The sequence below is a fragment of the Saimiri boliviensis genome, chromosome 15, assembly GCF_048565385.1.
Source record: "Saimiri boliviensis isolate mSaiBol1 chromosome 15, mSaiBol1.pri, whole genome shotgun sequence".
Lineage (NCBI taxonomy): Eukaryota > Metazoa > Chordata > Mammalia > Primates > Cebidae > Saimiri > Saimiri boliviensis.
This window is the reverse complement of record NC_133463.1, coordinates 29,300,147-29,316,332: the sequence shown is the minus strand read 5'-3', so window position 1 is coordinate 29,316,332 and position 16,186 is coordinate 29,300,147. Positions and strand designations below refer to the sequence as shown.

The window sequence follows — 16,186 nt, the reverse complement described above, 5'->3', positions numbered from 1 at the left end:
TGAAAAACTTTGTAAGATTATACACTTCACACACATACTTCCAAAGCTACCTGCTCAGCCTAAATTCATAGAAAATTTTGACTATCTAAACCCACTACTATCCTGAATAAGTATCATAGAATAGAACATCAGTATCAGAAGAACATTATGATCATCTTGGCCATTTGTTAAAAAGAACAGCCATGGCCGGGCGCGGTGGCTCAAGCTTGTAATCCCAGCACTTTGGGAGGCCGAGGCGGGTGGATCACAAGGTCGAGAGATCGAGACCATCCTGGTCAACTTGGTGAAACCCCGTCTCTACTAAAAATACAAAAAATTAGCTGGGCATGGTGGCGTGTGCCTGTAATCCCAGCTACTCAGGAGGCTGAGGCAGGGGAATTGCCTGAACCCAGGAGGCGGAGGTTGCGGTGAGCCGAGATCGCACCATTGCACTCCAGCCTGGGTAACAAGAGCGAAACTCCGTCTCAAAAAAAAAAAAAAAAAAGAACAGCCATTTTATATCGATGTGTTTGCCAAAGAACGATAGAATACAATGATGCTTCTATTTAATATATTCTAGTTCATGCTTACTTTACATACCTAAGCATATTATGTGCTCTAGAATTATTTTACTGAAACTTTGTAAAAGTCTGAAAGTCTAAGAATGTAAATCTTAAAGCTTGTATGGGTTTTTAGAATTATTAGGGCAAGGCCTGGCACAGTGGCCCATACCTGTAATCCCAACACTTTGGGAGGCTGAGGCGGACAGATCACGAGATCAGGAGATCGAGACCAGCCTGACCAAAATGGTGAAACCTCGTCTCTACTAAAAAAAAAAAAAAAAAAAAAAATTAGCCGGGCATGGTAGTGTGCACCTGTAATCCCAGCTACTCAGGAGTCTGAGACAGGATAATTGCTTGAACCCAGAAGGCGGACGTTGCAGTGAGCCAAGATCATGCCACTGCACTCCAGCCTGGGTGACAAATCAAGACTCTGTCTCAAAAAAAAAAAAAAAAAAAAAAACTAGGACAAATTTTACTTTACAGTTGAGGAAACTGAGGCTTGGGGAAACTAAGTGACTTGTCCCTGAGGTGTGTGTTTGTTTTTGAGACGGATCTCGCTCTTTCACCCAGGCTGGAGTGGCGCCATCTCGGCTCACTGCAACCTCCATCTCCCAGGTTCAAGCAATTCTCCTGCATCAGCTTCCCAAGTACCTGGGATTACAGGCCTATACCACCATTACCAGATAATTTTTGTATTTTTAGTAGAAATGGGGTTTCACCATGTTGGCCAGGCTGGTCTTGAACTCCTGACCTCAAGCGATCTGCTCACCTTGGCTTCCCAAGTGCTGGGATTACAAACATGAGCCACCATGCCTGGCCTAATTCTTGTATTTTTAGTAGAGATGGGATTTCACAGTGTTGCACAGGCCAGAGTGCAGTGGTGAGATGTCAGCTCACTGCAACCTCCGCCTCCCAGGTTCAAGCAATTCTCGTACTTCAGCCTCCCGAATATCTGGGATTACAGGCATGCACTACCACACCCAGGTAATTTTTGCATTTTTAGTAGAGACAGTGTTTTACTATGTTGGCCAGGCTGGTCTCAAACTCCTGACCTCAGGTAATCTGCCCACCTCAGCCTCCCAAACTGCTGGGATTACAGGGGTGAGCCACTGCACCTAGCCATCCCTGAGATTTTGTAGCCAGACTGTGGCATGGCTAAAATTGGAATTTCCTATCTATGCTGTTTTTACTATGTAAGCTTAATTTATCTAGAAAATTAACTTATGTATAAACATTTTATTCCTTGAAGTCATTAAGTGAAGTGCCTTTTATTTTTTTTGTGGGATTTTTTCAAGATAGAGTTTCCCTCTGTTGTCCAGGCTGGAGTGCAGTGGTGTGATCTCAGCTCACTGCAACCTTCACCTCCCAGGCTCAAGCAGTTCTTGTGCCACCAGCCTCCTGAGAAGCTGGGATTAAAGGCATGTATGCACCACCATGCCCAGCTAATTTTTGTTCTTTTGTAGTTTTGTTTGTTTTTTGTTTTTTGTTTTTGAGATGGAGTTTCGCTCTTGTTACCCAGGCTGGAGTGCAATGGCGCGATCTCGGCTCACCACAACCTCCCCCTCCTGGGTTCAGGCAATTCTCCTGCCTCAGCCTCCTGAATAGCTGGGATTACAGGCACGTGCCACCATGCCCAGCTAATTTTTTGTATTTTTTTAGTAGAGACGGGGTTTCACCATGTTGACCAGGATGGTCTCGATCTCTCGACCTCGTGATCCACCCATCTCGGCCTCCCAAAGTGCTGGGATTACAAGCTTGAGCCACCGCGCCCGGGCTGTTTTTTGTTTTTTAAACAAAGTCACCCAGCCTTGAATGTGATCACAATTCTCTGCAGCCTCCATCTCTCAGGCTCAAGTGGTCCTCCCTCCTCAGCCTCCTGAGTAACTGGGACTACATGTGCACAACACTAATTTTTATCGAAACAAGGTTTCATCATGTTGCCCAGACAGGTCTCAAATTTCTGAGCTCAAGCAAACCACCCACCTCAGCCTCCCAAAGTGCTGGGGTTACAGGCATACACTACCATAGATTTTAATTAATGAAGAACGAATGATTTATATAATCTAATAGATTGTTTTTCTCTGTAGGACACAGAAGAATTAGAAAAAGAGATTAGAGAAGAGCTTCCAGCAAATACCTCTAAAAACCGTCCAAAACAGGAAAAAGCTTTTTCCTTGAAGACCATAAGCACTAGTGATCCAGCCGAAGCACTCGTCAAAAATAACCAGGTAATTTTTAAGAATAATAAAGTTTTGGCCGGATGCAGTGGCTCATGCCTGTAATCCCAGCACTTTGGGAGGCAGAGGCGGGTGGATCACCTGAGGTCAGAAGTTCGAGACCAGCCTGGCCAGCATGGTGAAACCCTGTCTGTACTAAAAATACAAAAATTAGCTGGGCATGGTAGAAGGCACCTGTAATCCCAGTTACTCAGGAGACTGAGACAGGAGAATCGCTTGAACCCAGGAGGCAGAGGTTGCAGTGAGCCACTGCACTCCAGCCTGGGCAACAAAGATTGAAGCTCCATCTCAAAAAAAAAAAAAAAGGAATAATGAAGTTTTGGCTGGGTTAGGTGGCTCACACCTGTAATCCCAGCACTTTGGGACGCTGAGGCAGGCAGATCAGCTCAGGAGTTCAAGACCAGCCTGACCAACATGGCGAAACCCCATCTCTACTAAAAATACAAAAATTAGCCAGACACAGTGGCGGGGCACATGTAATCTCAGCTACTTGCGAGGTTGAGGCTGGAGAATCACTTGAACCCAGGAGGTGGAGGTTGCAGTGGGCTGAGATCATGCCACTGCACTCCAGCCTGGGTGACAGAGTGAGACTCCGTCTCAAAATAATAATAATAATAAAGTTTTGTTGACTCAAGTATTTTATCATAAGTAATGTTTTGTTGAAGCACTGTTAAGCATTTAAAATATATTGACTAATTTAGTCTTCAAAACAACCCCAAGAGAAAGCCAAGAGACATTTTATAAGTAAAGGTAGAGAAGTTGAATAACTTTCCCAGAGTCACATAACTATCAGTAGTGAAATCAGGAACCACTTACTGTATTTTCTCCTTTTAAATATCTAGGCATACAAGGGATAGATGGCTTAGAGAAGATATGATTCGTTTCATTTTCCCCCAACGTATGTACATTGTATAACTATGGTTCAGCCTCCCAAAATGGAACATTTGTTTAAAACTTTGTTATAGGCTCTTGAATGATGAACCTTCTAAGGCCTGCAATCTTAATATAATAGCAACCAGGTGCAGTAACTCATGCCTATAATCCCAGCACTTTGGGAGGCCAAAGTGGGAGGATCGCTTGAGTCCAGGAGTTGGAGACAAACCAGGGCAACATGGCTAGACTTGGTATCTACAAAAAAATGGAAAAATTAGCTGGGTGTAGTGGTGCGAGTTTGTAGTCCCAGCTACTTGGGAGACTTGAGTGGGAAGACCACTTGAGCCCAGGAAATTGAGGCTGCAATGACCTGTAATTGCACCGTTACACTCCAGCCTGCGTGACTTCATAAAAAAAAATCTGTGTGTCTGTGTGTAATAAATAGCAAAGGGTCTATTTGAATTTTTTTTTTTTTTTTTTTTTTTTTTTTAGACAATCTCTCTCTATTGCCCAGGCTGGAGTGCAGTGATGTGATCTTGGCTCACTGCAACCTCTGCCTCCTGGGTTCAGGCAATTTTCTTGCCTCAGCCTCCTGAGTAGCTGGGATTACAGATGCTCACTACCACCCCCAGCTAATTTTTTTATTTTTAGCAGAGACGGGGTTTTACCCTGTTGGCCAGGCTGGTTTCAAATTCCTGACCTTAAGTGATCCACCTGCCTCGGCCTCCCAAAGTGCTGGGATTACAGGCGTGAGCCACTGCACCCGGTCTCTATGTGACATTTTTATATTAAATCATTTTCAGAAGCCATCTTACGAAGAATGTGTGATCCGTCCTGTGGCTTAATGTAGATAAATGAGAGAATAGAGGGGAAAAGGATATTTTGGACATGAAATAAATATAGGGAACCACTAAGAAAGGTAAAGAAGCTAGGCGACATAAATACAACTTCAGGGCTGGCCACGAGAGCTTATGCCTGAAATCCCAGCACTTTGGGAGGTCAAGGTGGGTAGGTCACTTGAGCTCAGGAGTTCGGGACCAATCTGGGCAACATAGTGAAACCCCCTTCTCTACCAAAAATACACAAAAAAATTAGCTTTGTGTGGTGTTGTGCACCTGTGGTCCCAGCTACTTGAGAGACTGAGGTGGGAAGATTGTGTTAGCCTAGGAGGTGGAGTTTGCAGTGAACTGAGGTGAGAGGATTGTGTTAGCCTAGAGGGTGGAGTTTGCAGTGAACTGAGATCACACTATTGTACACCAGCCTGGGTGACAGAGTGAGACCCTGTCTCTCTCTCTCCCCTCCCCTCCCCTCCCCTTCCCTCTCCTCTCACACACACACACACACACACACACACACACACACACACACAGACACACACTTCAGATACCTAGAATAGGAAGAAGGAATTCTAGTAATTACTTGGGCTCACACCATTTCCTCCTCTTGTGTCTTTGTCCCGTTTTGCTTTATTGAATCTATGGGGCCTGGAAGAGTAGGGGTAAGAGAAGCATTATTTACCCTTCTTTCTATGTTCAGGATAATTATCACAGATAGAGCTAATAGGTCAAATGATCTTCTACTTCTACTCATCTCTCACATCTGGAAGGCACTCCAAATTACTGACATTTTTTCTATTAGGAGGTCCTAACCATTTATTAACAGATATACCTCAGTGAGGCAAATCATTTTACCTCCTTTCTGCTCCCAGACTGTAGAGAAGCAAGACTCAGCTACTTGGGAAGCTGAGGCAGGTGAATCACTTGGTGGATCTGGGCATGCTGGTTTTTGCCTGTAGTCCAAGCTACTTAGGAAGCTGAGGCAAGAGAATTGCTTGAACTTGAGGCAGAGGTTGCAGTGAGCTGAGATTGCACCACTCTACTCCAGCCTGGTGACAGAGTGAGACTTCATCTCAGAAAAAAAAAAAAAAAGAATCTAAGCTCTGCCTTAAGCATTGTGATTTCACTACCAGACTGGATAAAACACTGAAAATTTGGACCTGAGTGTTACCAGTTGCTTGAATCAGTAGAACTGGTAACCACAGAGTGCTTGTAGGAAACAGAAGCTGTTGTTGCTGCTATTTGAGAGATTCTTACCTGTTGGGAAGGAGATTAGGGGTTGTTACCTAGTGGTAGTTCAGAAGTTAGCTATTTTCTTTCTGTTTTTCACAAAAATTTTTGAGGAGTTCTGAGTTGGTGGAAATGGACAACAACCTTTGAATTGCTAACAAGTGTAAAATCAGCCAGTCTCAATGGTTCATGCCTATAATCCCAGCTTCAGGAGGCTGAAGTGGGAGGATTGCTTGAGCCCATGAGGTCAAGGATCCAGTGAGCTGTTTTGTGTCTCTGCACGCTAGGCTGGGCCACAGAGCCAGACTCTGTCTCAAAAAAAAGTATATAATTATCCTTTTTTTTTTTTTTTTTTTTTTTTTTTTTGAGATAGAATCTCGCTCTTTTGTCCAGGCTGGAGTGCAGTGGCACAATCTTGGCTCACTGCAACTTCTACCTCCCAGGTTTAACGCGATTCTCCTGCCTCAGCCTCCCAAGTAGCTGGGACTATAGGTGCATGTCACCATGCCCAGCTAATTTTTGTATTTTTAGTAGAGATGGGGTTTCACCATATTGGCCAGGTTGGTCTTGAACTCCTGACCTTGTGGTCCACCAGCGTCAGCCTCCCAAAGTCCAGGGATTACAGGCATGAGCCATTGCGCCCAGCCTAAAATTATCCTGTTTATAATGAAACATAAGAATATGAAAATTTATAAAAATTGAATTATTCCTATTTGAGATTCAGTAGATATTTTATAATTTTATACCTTCATTTTTATCTCAACATATATTCATAAATATTATAGGTGATAATTTATTTGGCTACATGACTAGAGGACAGGTATGAGTTACATTGCTTATCTGGAAACCATATTAGTATTGAATTGCTGCTAAACAACCTTTTGATATTACTGTGATATTTAAACTTTATTTGAAAATTTCACCAAAAAATCTGGGATTTTTTTCCCCAAAATAGCCTGTCAAGACTCTTCCACCTGATACTTCTACCGAGCCATCTGTTACCTTATCAAAAAGTGATTCTGACAAGAGCTCTTCCCAAGTGCCACCGATACTACAAGAGTCAGATAAATCCAAGTCAAATACCAAGCAAAATAGTGTGCCTCCTTCACAGAGTAAGTAGTCCTCATTTTTTGTTCCTTTGTATTGTTTACATTTTTCTTGTGTTAAGGTTCTGATCTTAAAAGTCTTAACTGATTGCCGAGTGTGGTGGCTTATTTCTGTAATCCCAACACTTTGGGAGGCTGAGGTGGGCGGATCACCTGAGGTCGGGAGTTCAAGACCAGCCTGACCAACATGAAGAAACCCTATCTCTAGGCCGGGTGCGGTGGCTCAAGCCTGTAATCCCAGCACTTTGGGAGGCCGAGGCGGGTGGATCACGAGGTCGAGAGATCGAGACCATCCTGGTCAACATGGTGAAACCCCGTCTCTACTAAAAATACAAAAAATCAGCTGGGCATGGTGGCATATGCTTGTAATCCCAACTACTCAGGAGGCTGAGGCAGGAGAATTGCCTGAACCCAGGAGGCGGAGGTTGCGGTGAGCCGAGATCACGCCATTGCACTCCAGCCTGGGTAACAAGAGCGAAACTCCGTCTCAAAGAAAAAAAAAAAAAAAAAGAAACCCTATCTCTACTAAAAATACAAAATTAGCTGGGTGTGGTGGCACATGCCTATAATCCCAGCTACTCAGGACGCTGAGGCAGGAGAATCGCTTGAACCTGGGAAGCAGAGGTTGCTGTGAGCCGAGATCACGCCATTGCACTCCAGCCTGGGCAACAAGAGCAAAACTCCGTTTCAAAAAAAAAAAAGTCCAATGGATTAATAAGAGTAGCCCTTTCTTCCTTTAAGATGCTGAATTTTTTGGACGTTTGTGTACTTCAGTTGTAAAGGCCAAGTTGTTAAAATAACTGAAGGAGGCCGGGCGCGGTGGCTCAAGCCTGTAATCCCAGCACTTTGGGAGGCCGAGGCGGGTGGATCACGAGGTCAAGAGATCGAGACCATCCTGGTCAACCTGGTGAAACCCCGTCTCTACTAAAAATACAAAAAATTGCCAGGCGCGGTGGCTCAAGCCTGTAATCCCAGCACTTTGGGAGGCCGAGGCGGGTGGATCACGAGGTCGAGAGATCGAGGCCATCCCGGTCAACATGGTGAAACCCCGTCTCTACTAAAAATACAAAAAACTAGCTGGGCGTGGTGGCGCGTGCCTGTAATCCCAGCTACTCAGGAGGCTGAGGCAGGAGAATTGCCTGAGCCCGGGAGGCGGAGGTTGCGGTGAGCCGAGATCGCGCCATTGCACTCCAGCCTGGGTAACAAGAGCGAAACTCCGTCTCAAAAAAAAAAAAAAAAAAAAAAAAAAAAAAAATACAAAAAATTAGCTGGGCATGGTGGCGCGTGCCTGTAATCCCAGCTACTCAGGAGGCTGAGGCGGGAGAATTGCCTGAGCCCAGGAGGCGGAGGTTGCGGTGAGCCGAGATCGCGCCGCCATTGCACTCCAGCCTGGGTAACAAGAGTGAAACTCCATCTCAAAAAAAAAAAAAAAAAAAAAAAAGAATGCCTTGCTTTGGCCGGGCACGGTGGCTCAAGCCTGTAATCCCAGCACTTTGGGAGGCCGAGGCAGGGCAGATCACTTGAGGTCAGGAGTTCAAGGCCAACCTGGCCAACAAGGCAAAACCCCATCTTTACTAAAAATACAAAAATTAGCTGGGTGTGCTAGCACACATCTGTAATCCCAGCTACTCAGGAGGCTGAAGCAGGAGAATTGCTTGAACCAGGAGGCGTAGGTTATAGTGAGCCAAGATGGTGCCATTGCACTCCAGCATGGGTGACAGAATGAGACACAATAAGTAAATAATCAGTCTGCCTGTCTTATCTCTGGAAGAGAGAAGACATTGCTGAAAACAGAGGGGGAACTTTTCATGCCTACCTCCTGTCTGGTCCCTCCCTTTTACTCTGCACGGGTTCTTGAGGCTACAAATTATTCTATGCTTTTCATTTTTTCTCCTTTACTCTCTTCAGCTACCTTTAGTATCTATTTTGCCCATTTTCCTCTTTCATTAGTTAGGTTGAGCCATATTAAATAACAGTTTTTTTAGGTCAAAACTGGTTAAATATCAGTAGTTCCATGTAGTTCAACCTAATAATACCATTGAAAGGAAAGGAGGGAGGAAGATGTAGAATAACTTAAAATCTGTAACAAGGGCTTAAAAACTTATACATAAAATTTGAGTATTTTAAAGCATTTTTTCATAGTTACTACTTATATATTACTGAGATGTGGCAGTATTTACTGTCCTCCTAATTTTTTTTTGTTTGTTTTCCACCCTTTTTCTTTTTAGCCAAGTCTGAAACTAGCTGGGAATCTCCCAAACAAATAAAAAAGAAGAAAAAAGCCAGACGAGAAACGTGAAATTTTTTTTCCTGAATTGGACATGTGTTTGCAAACACTGTCTTGAAGATTATGCTGTTTATGCAATAATTTGTGAACATGTACAGAGTTTTATATAAATTTAAACCAATTTTTAAAACAAAACTGCAGACACAACCACCATAAAAATGGAATCAAAAGAAAGTTAATTTATGAAATTAAGAGGTCAGCAGAATATACTCAGTGATGGAAGACACTTGGGAAAGTCTTTTTAACTGAACAAGAACGATCTTAATTTAAGAATATTATCCTGGTTTTACAACAGTGCCCTGTTTACAACAGATTGTGCCCTATCTCATCTGCAGCCGAGGAATAAAGGATTCTGATTAGAAAGAGGGTTGCCTACAAATTAGTAAGCAATTCCTTGGATCTTATGCACAGAACTTGTAACATTTGAATCTGTTTTATGCTTAAATCAAAGTGCTTTGATCAAATGCATAACCTGCCATATCTTTACATATTTGTTGGTAGCAATTTGTATTAAAGAAATCACAAGTGCAAATAAAGTCATTTATCATTTGTTTAACTAAACTGTCATGGTTTAGTTTACAGTTTTTAAAAACTTCTTAAAATACTGAAAATGCAGTTGACACTTGTATGGCTTATGAAGTTATTTTTGATAGTCTTACATTACTTGAATTGTTCAAAGTACAGTATATTTTAAATTAAGAAAAGTGAACTATATGTATTTGTTTTATACATTTAAGGCTTAGACTCATAAATAATGCTGTTTATGATTTGAAAACTTTCAGGCAAAATCCAATTTTCATTTTTCCTTTCCCTAGCAATTTTTTCCAGCTTCATTTCTTCTTAGTTACTAGTACTTTTTTGACTTTAAAAATAAAACCATTCACAAACTTTTGGTATATGATGGAGAATGAAAACCTAGAGTCAGACAGCTTTAATTGACATTGTCAAGACCTCCAGTTATCAGGAATACATTTTTTTACTGCCTTAACCTGTAGTGTGTAGAATATGCATCAATTTCTTGAAGGGGATTCGTGTTTTTATAAGAATTTTCATGTAATTATTGCAATTGTGGTCAAATAAGGAACGTTTCCTGCTTGAAATTATATTGATTTAAATGATGTGTGAGATGTTTCACCATTTCAGGCACTGTGTAATTCTCTTGTAAAAAACTGGCAGGTATCTTTGTAACTATAAATAGTGCATGCTCAGCCATGTACACTGTAAATAGCCTTTACCAAACGTGTTTGACAAGGACCATAATTAACATCACTTAGTGAATTGTGATAAAGAAAAAAAAGCCATGATTTATTCGATGTGATTGGCTTAATTGTTCTATGTGGCGCCAAGAATGAAACTATTTAACAGCTGTAACCAATGGTACTGATCTATCCATCCAATGTTGTCATTATATTTGATTGTGGTTCAATAGTATTGCGTTTTCAGACTAGGAAAGCTAAAGAAAGAAAATGGTTTTACTTTTGCTGAAGACTGGCCTTATTAATGGACAGCTTTCCTAACAAGTGATTATTAACTTTTATCAGGTGTTAACATCTGTTTCAGGAACATGGCAGTATGTTTACATGTCAGAAGTTTTGTTTAATTCTATGGTATTTCTAAATTGATTTGTTTAAATAAATTCAGCAAATGGATAGCATTGTTTTTTATTTGCTTCAATATGGGGGTAGATAATAGCTAAAGAGCCAAGGATGGACTTCTCTAAATGACTTTATTCTGTTAGCTTTACATAGGTGTTGGAGGCTTCCTAAGGTGTCAGCACTTTGTAAAGGTACCACAAGGGAGAATTTGATAGGGAATCTAATTTTAGAATGTGCCAAATGGTCTGTGCTCAACAATATAATTGAACTCTCTCAACTCTACCTCACCATTTCTTTATCTTAAAATTCTCTTGACTATGTCAAACATTGACTTTATTTCTGCAGCCTAGTATCTCCCCATTCAACCACCTATGCCAGATGTTAAAGACACCAGATGTTTTTTAGAAGTGTCTTGTGGAGATGCAGAGATGCATTGCTAAGCTGAGGTGGATCCAGTGTAGAGATACCTGTTTCTTCTTTGTGGCTCAAGAGTTAGGACTTGGACTTTATGTTTTAAGAGATGGCAGCTGACTGGGCATGGTGGCTCATGCCTGTAATCCCAACACTTTGGTAGGCCAAGGCAGGTGGATCACGAGGTCAGGAGTTCAAGACCAGCCTGGCCAAGATGGTGAAACCCCTGTCTCTACCAAAAATATGAAAAAATGTAGCTGGGCATGGTGGCAGGCACCTGTAATCCACGCTACTCGGGAGGCTGAGGCAGAGAATTGCTTGGACCCGGGAGGCAGAGGTTGCAGTGAGCAGGGATTGCACCACTGCACTCCAGCCTGCGAAAGAGTGAGACTTCATCTCAAAAAGAAAAAAGATGGCAGCTATATAAATGATATAATTAATTATATTCTTTTTCATATGCATGAGTTACAAAATCTGTCACAATTAAGCTAATTTAATTACCCTTTACCTTGATTCATAGATCTTTATGTGACATAAAGTTTCTGGGCCCTGCACAGTGGCACGCCTATAATCCTAGCACTTTGGGAGGCCAAGGCGGGTGGATCACTTGAGGTCAGGAGTTCAAAACCAGCCTGGCCAACATAGTGAAACCCTGTCTCTACTAAAAATACAAAAGTTAGATGGGTGTGGTGGCAGGCACACCCTGTAATCCCAGCTACTAGGGAGGCTGAGGCTGGAGAATCGCCTGAGCCCGGGGAGTAGAGGATGCAGTGAGTCAAGATTTCACCACTGCACTCGACAGAGCGAGACTCCATCTCAAAAGAAAAAAAAAAAGTTTCTGGGACCTGAACAGGAACTTCGGTTTCTGTCAGCAGTTCAGAAAGCACTAAAATGTAGGTGGTGATTCAGGGAGGAGCAGGAGGAGAGAGCCTGTTCTCTGGTGGCATGAATAAGATGCTTCCAGAACTAGTAGGGAAATAACCTCTGCAGGCTTTATCAGGCCTGGAGGGGAACCTTGTTTATGTTAGCTAGTAAGACTAATGTTATGTTAGCTAGAGAAACCACTCAAAAGGCTCCTTAATCCTGCCTGTGTCCACAAACATACTGAAAATCTTTCCCTACTCTGGGGCAGAGTGTAGTGGTTTAGGGTTTCTCCAGACTGGAATCCTACCTATCTGCACCCCAATTGAGCAAAACAACAGTTGAGAGAGTCCAAAAAAAAAAAGTATTAAAATGTGACTAATGTAATTTACCATGTTGTGCATGCATTTTATTGGGGAGGAGAGGTCAGAATAATTCACCCAAATCTAATTGTCTTATTTCATAGTCTAATCTGGTTTATATTTGCATTAAAGATACTGGAGGGCAATATTTAACTACAGAGTTTAGTTTTTCTTAATTAAAAACAGTCTTCTATTATAGTGTAAAATATCTTTTAAAATTTAGAGTTTTAGGTTTAAGATGTCTAGTAGATATCTTAAGATTTTCCTGTAAACTCATTGCACAAACTGGAATTACTTTCCAAAAGACTTAGGGAATGCAAATATGTTATTTGTAAGATGCACTAAGTATTGTAAATAAAACAAGCCATTTTTGATTTGTTTAAATTGTTCGTTACAGTTCTCTTGTGGGAAGGGACTTTGTCAGTTATTTTGCATCTTAAGCTAGTGTAAAGGCAATTACTTGTTGCTGAAAATGCCGCTGTTTGTGACACACAATGTTCTCTACAGAATACATTTATCTTATGTTATTTTAGCAGTAGATGTGACTGCCTGTCACAGGTGCAATATGTTATTTGTATCAGCCTTCTCAGTTAAGGAAATTAGACTGAAGCCTGGCATTATGCATTAGTTTGTATGTATGAGTCGGCTGTGTCCCCAAACAATAGCTGCTTGTACAAGATAGTTTGTTTCTCAGCTGGGCACGGTGGCTTCACGCCTGTAATCTAAGCTCTTTAGGAGACCAACACAGGAGGATTGCTTGAGCCTAGGAGTTCAAAACCAGCCTTAGCAATAGAGTGAGACCCCTATCTTGACCAAAAAAAAACCTAAAAAAACAAAAAAAAAGTTTCTCTTGCATATAAAATTCTGGAAAGGCAATCCAGAGCCCATATCCATGCAGGGTCAGGGATCCAGGTTCTGTCTATATTTTTTCTCCCCATTCTTAACCTGTGGCTTTTTTTTTTTTTTTTTTTTTTTTTTTTTGAGACGGAGTTTCGCTCTTGTTACCCAGGCTGGAGTGCAGTGGCGTGATCTCGGCTCACCGTAACCTCCGCCTCCTGGGTTCAGGCAATTCTCCTGCCTCAGCCTCCTGAGTAGCTGGGATTACAGGCACGCGCCACCATGCCCAGCTAATGTTTTGTATTTTTAGTAGAGACGGGGTTTCACCATGTTGACCGGGATGGTCTCGATCTCTCGACCTCGTGATCCGCTGGCCTCGGCCTTCCAAAGTGTTGGGATTACAGGCTTGAGCCACCGCGCCCGGCTTTTTTTTTTTTTTTTTTTTTTTTAATGGAGTTTCACTCTTGGTGCCCAGGCTGGAGTGCAATGGTTCCATTTCAGCTCGCCGTAACCTCTACCTCCTGGGTTTAAGCGATTGTCCTGCCTCCGCCTCCCAAGTTGCTGGGATCACAGGCATGTGCCACCATGCCTGGCTAATTGTGTATTTTTAGTAGAGACAGGGTTTCTCCATGTTGGTTAGGCTGGTCTCAACTCCTGACTACAGGTGATCCACCCACCTCGGCCTCCCAAAGTGCTAGAATTACAGGCATGAGCCACCACATCTGGCCTTTTTCTTCTTTTAATGAGATAGGATCTCACTCTGTTTCCCAGGTTGGAGTGGAGTGGCACAGTTCTAGCTCATTTCAGCCTGGAACTCCTAGGCTCAAGCTATAGTCTCCCATTTTAACCTCAGCCTCCAGAGTACCTGGGACTACAGACCTACACGCCTCCATGCCTGTCTAATTTTGTTTGTTTGTTTGTTTTTGGTAGAGATGAGGTTATTGCTATGTTGCCCAGGCTGGCCTTGAACTCCTGGGCTTAAGTGATCCTCCTGCCTTGGCCTCCCAAAGTGCTAGGATTACAGGTGTGAGCCACTGCATTGGACCAACATGTGGCTTTCAATTCTTACTTGAAGACAGCTGCTCCAGCTAGAAACTTCCTATCAGCAGTTGAGCCAGCTGAAAGGGATTACCACCCCCACCCGAAGAACACTTCCTAGAAGTTCTACACCCTATATAAACTGAAATTTCAAACAGTTGCTGGGTCCCACTAGCCATGAAGCTAGATGGGAAGTCATACTCTGGGTTCTCATAGGCCAAATTAACATCTTGGGATTCTGTCACTAAGGAAGAAGAGAATTAGACAATGGGCACCTCTAACAGTTTACATACATTGTATATCTCCTGCACCAAAGCATTTTTGAGGTCAGGTGTTTTTCCAACTGAGCAGAAATGTGGAAGGCTGTTCAGTGCTGCTTAGTGTAGCAGCTAATAATATTCCAACTTCTATATGATAATTTTTTTTCTAGAGACAGGGTCTCACTGTTGCCCAGGCTGGTCTCCACTTCCTGGGCTCAAGCAACCCTCCCACCTCAGCCTCCTAAATGCTGGGATTACAGGCATGACCCACTGTGCCCAGTCTATATATAATAGATTTTAGAAGAAATTGCTGCTGCTCAGTGACTGCTTTAAATTATAGAGACAGGCTGAGAGAAACTTAGTAGCCTGCCTGTGCATACTGCTAGTACAGATTCTAACAAGCTGTAAGAGAATCACCCTGGTATATAAAGTAATCTTTTAAAACATGGAAAAGGCATTACTATTGTTCTAATCTTTCTGAGTACTCTAACAGGACAATGATTTCTAACCCTAGCTTCACGACATGTATATAGCGTGTTGTAAGATGTTTGCCAGCTAATAGTTACAGTACTGAAGCTTGTGATTAAGTTAATTGAGAAAACTTTAAGCAGGTTCAAGGTTATCCCATGACAGTAGCATTCTTATTTGTATATATGTGCTTTCCTTTTTTATTTGTATCAAGGCATTTAAAATGAATATATGTAACATGTACCTAAGTTTTAAAACATAATAAAATGAACACGTCTGAAACCACCATTCTGCTCAAGAAATAGAACGTTACTTAAGAAATAGAACTTTACAGGGGGATAATGGGAACCGGCTTGACTTGTTCTCTGGTAACAGGATTAGAGGGGAAAGGCTTGGATGAAAATGACTCTTTCCAAGTACCTCATCTGGCATAGGTCCTTTTTGGTACCAACAGAGGCTTACGGTCCCAGGAAGCATCTAGCCTGGTCTCAGAAAGGTTTCATGGCAACTTCATTGCCACTTTTCCCTCAAGACATTTCACTGATAAGTTGGGAAAGTGTTTTAATAACAACACATGGGCACAATGACTATGAATGTGAATGATGCCCCAAGCTGTATAGTGCACAACTCTACATGGCAGCCTTTCCATGAGAAAGGCAGATAGATCACACAATAGATGTCATTTCTTTTTTTTTTTTTTTTTTTTTTTTGAGATGGACTCTCGCTGTGTCACCCAAGCTGGAGTATAATGGTGCAATCATGACTCACTGCACCCTCCACCTCCCAGGTTCAAGTGATTCTCCTGCCTCAGCCTCTTGAGTAGCTGGGCGTCACCATACCCAGCCAATATTTGTATATTTAGTAGAGACAGGGTTTCACCATGTTGGTCAGGCTGGTCTCAAACTCTTGACCTCAGGTAATCCACCTGCCTCAGCCTCCCAAAACTCTGGGATTACAGGTGTAAGCCACTATGCCCAGCCATAGATGTCATTTCTAGGCAGCTTTCCCAGTTCAGAAAAGCAGCAAGTGTAATGTAGGCACTTTGAGGGTTCCTGTGAGGTTTGTTCTGGGGCTGGAGACTCTTGACAGACACCAAAGGAGGTCTGTGGCAAACAGCAAGAGCTATTATTAGTAACAGGATAGCGAGATTACCAGTAATTTTTTTTTCTTTTTTCTTTTTCTTTCTTTTTTTTTTTTTCTTTTTGAGATGGAGTCTCGCTCTTGTCACCCAAACTGGAGTGCA

At 42.3% G+C, this 16,186-nt stretch overlaps 1 protein-coding gene across 3 annotated transcripts in view; it reads left to right on the top strand.

Annotated features, from left to right (window-relative positions):
• MTDH (metadherin) overlaps positions 1-15,231 on the top strand; it is an 86,692-nt gene extending 71,461 nt beyond the window's left edge. For all 3 annotated transcript variants that reach the window (XM_039464470.2, XM_039464472.2, XM_039464471.2), the window contains 3 exons: positions 2,630-2,770; positions 6,674-6,830; positions 9,053-15,231. In XM_039464470.2, the coding sequence (XP_039320404.1) occupies positions 2,630-2,770; positions 6,674-6,830; positions 9,053-9,123 (369 nt within the window). In that variant the 3' untranslated portion in view covers positions 9,124-15,231. The remainder of the gene's footprint in view (positions 1-2,629; positions 2,771-6,673; positions 6,831-9,052) is intronic.
• Positions 15,232-16,186: the final 955 nt, after the last annotated feature.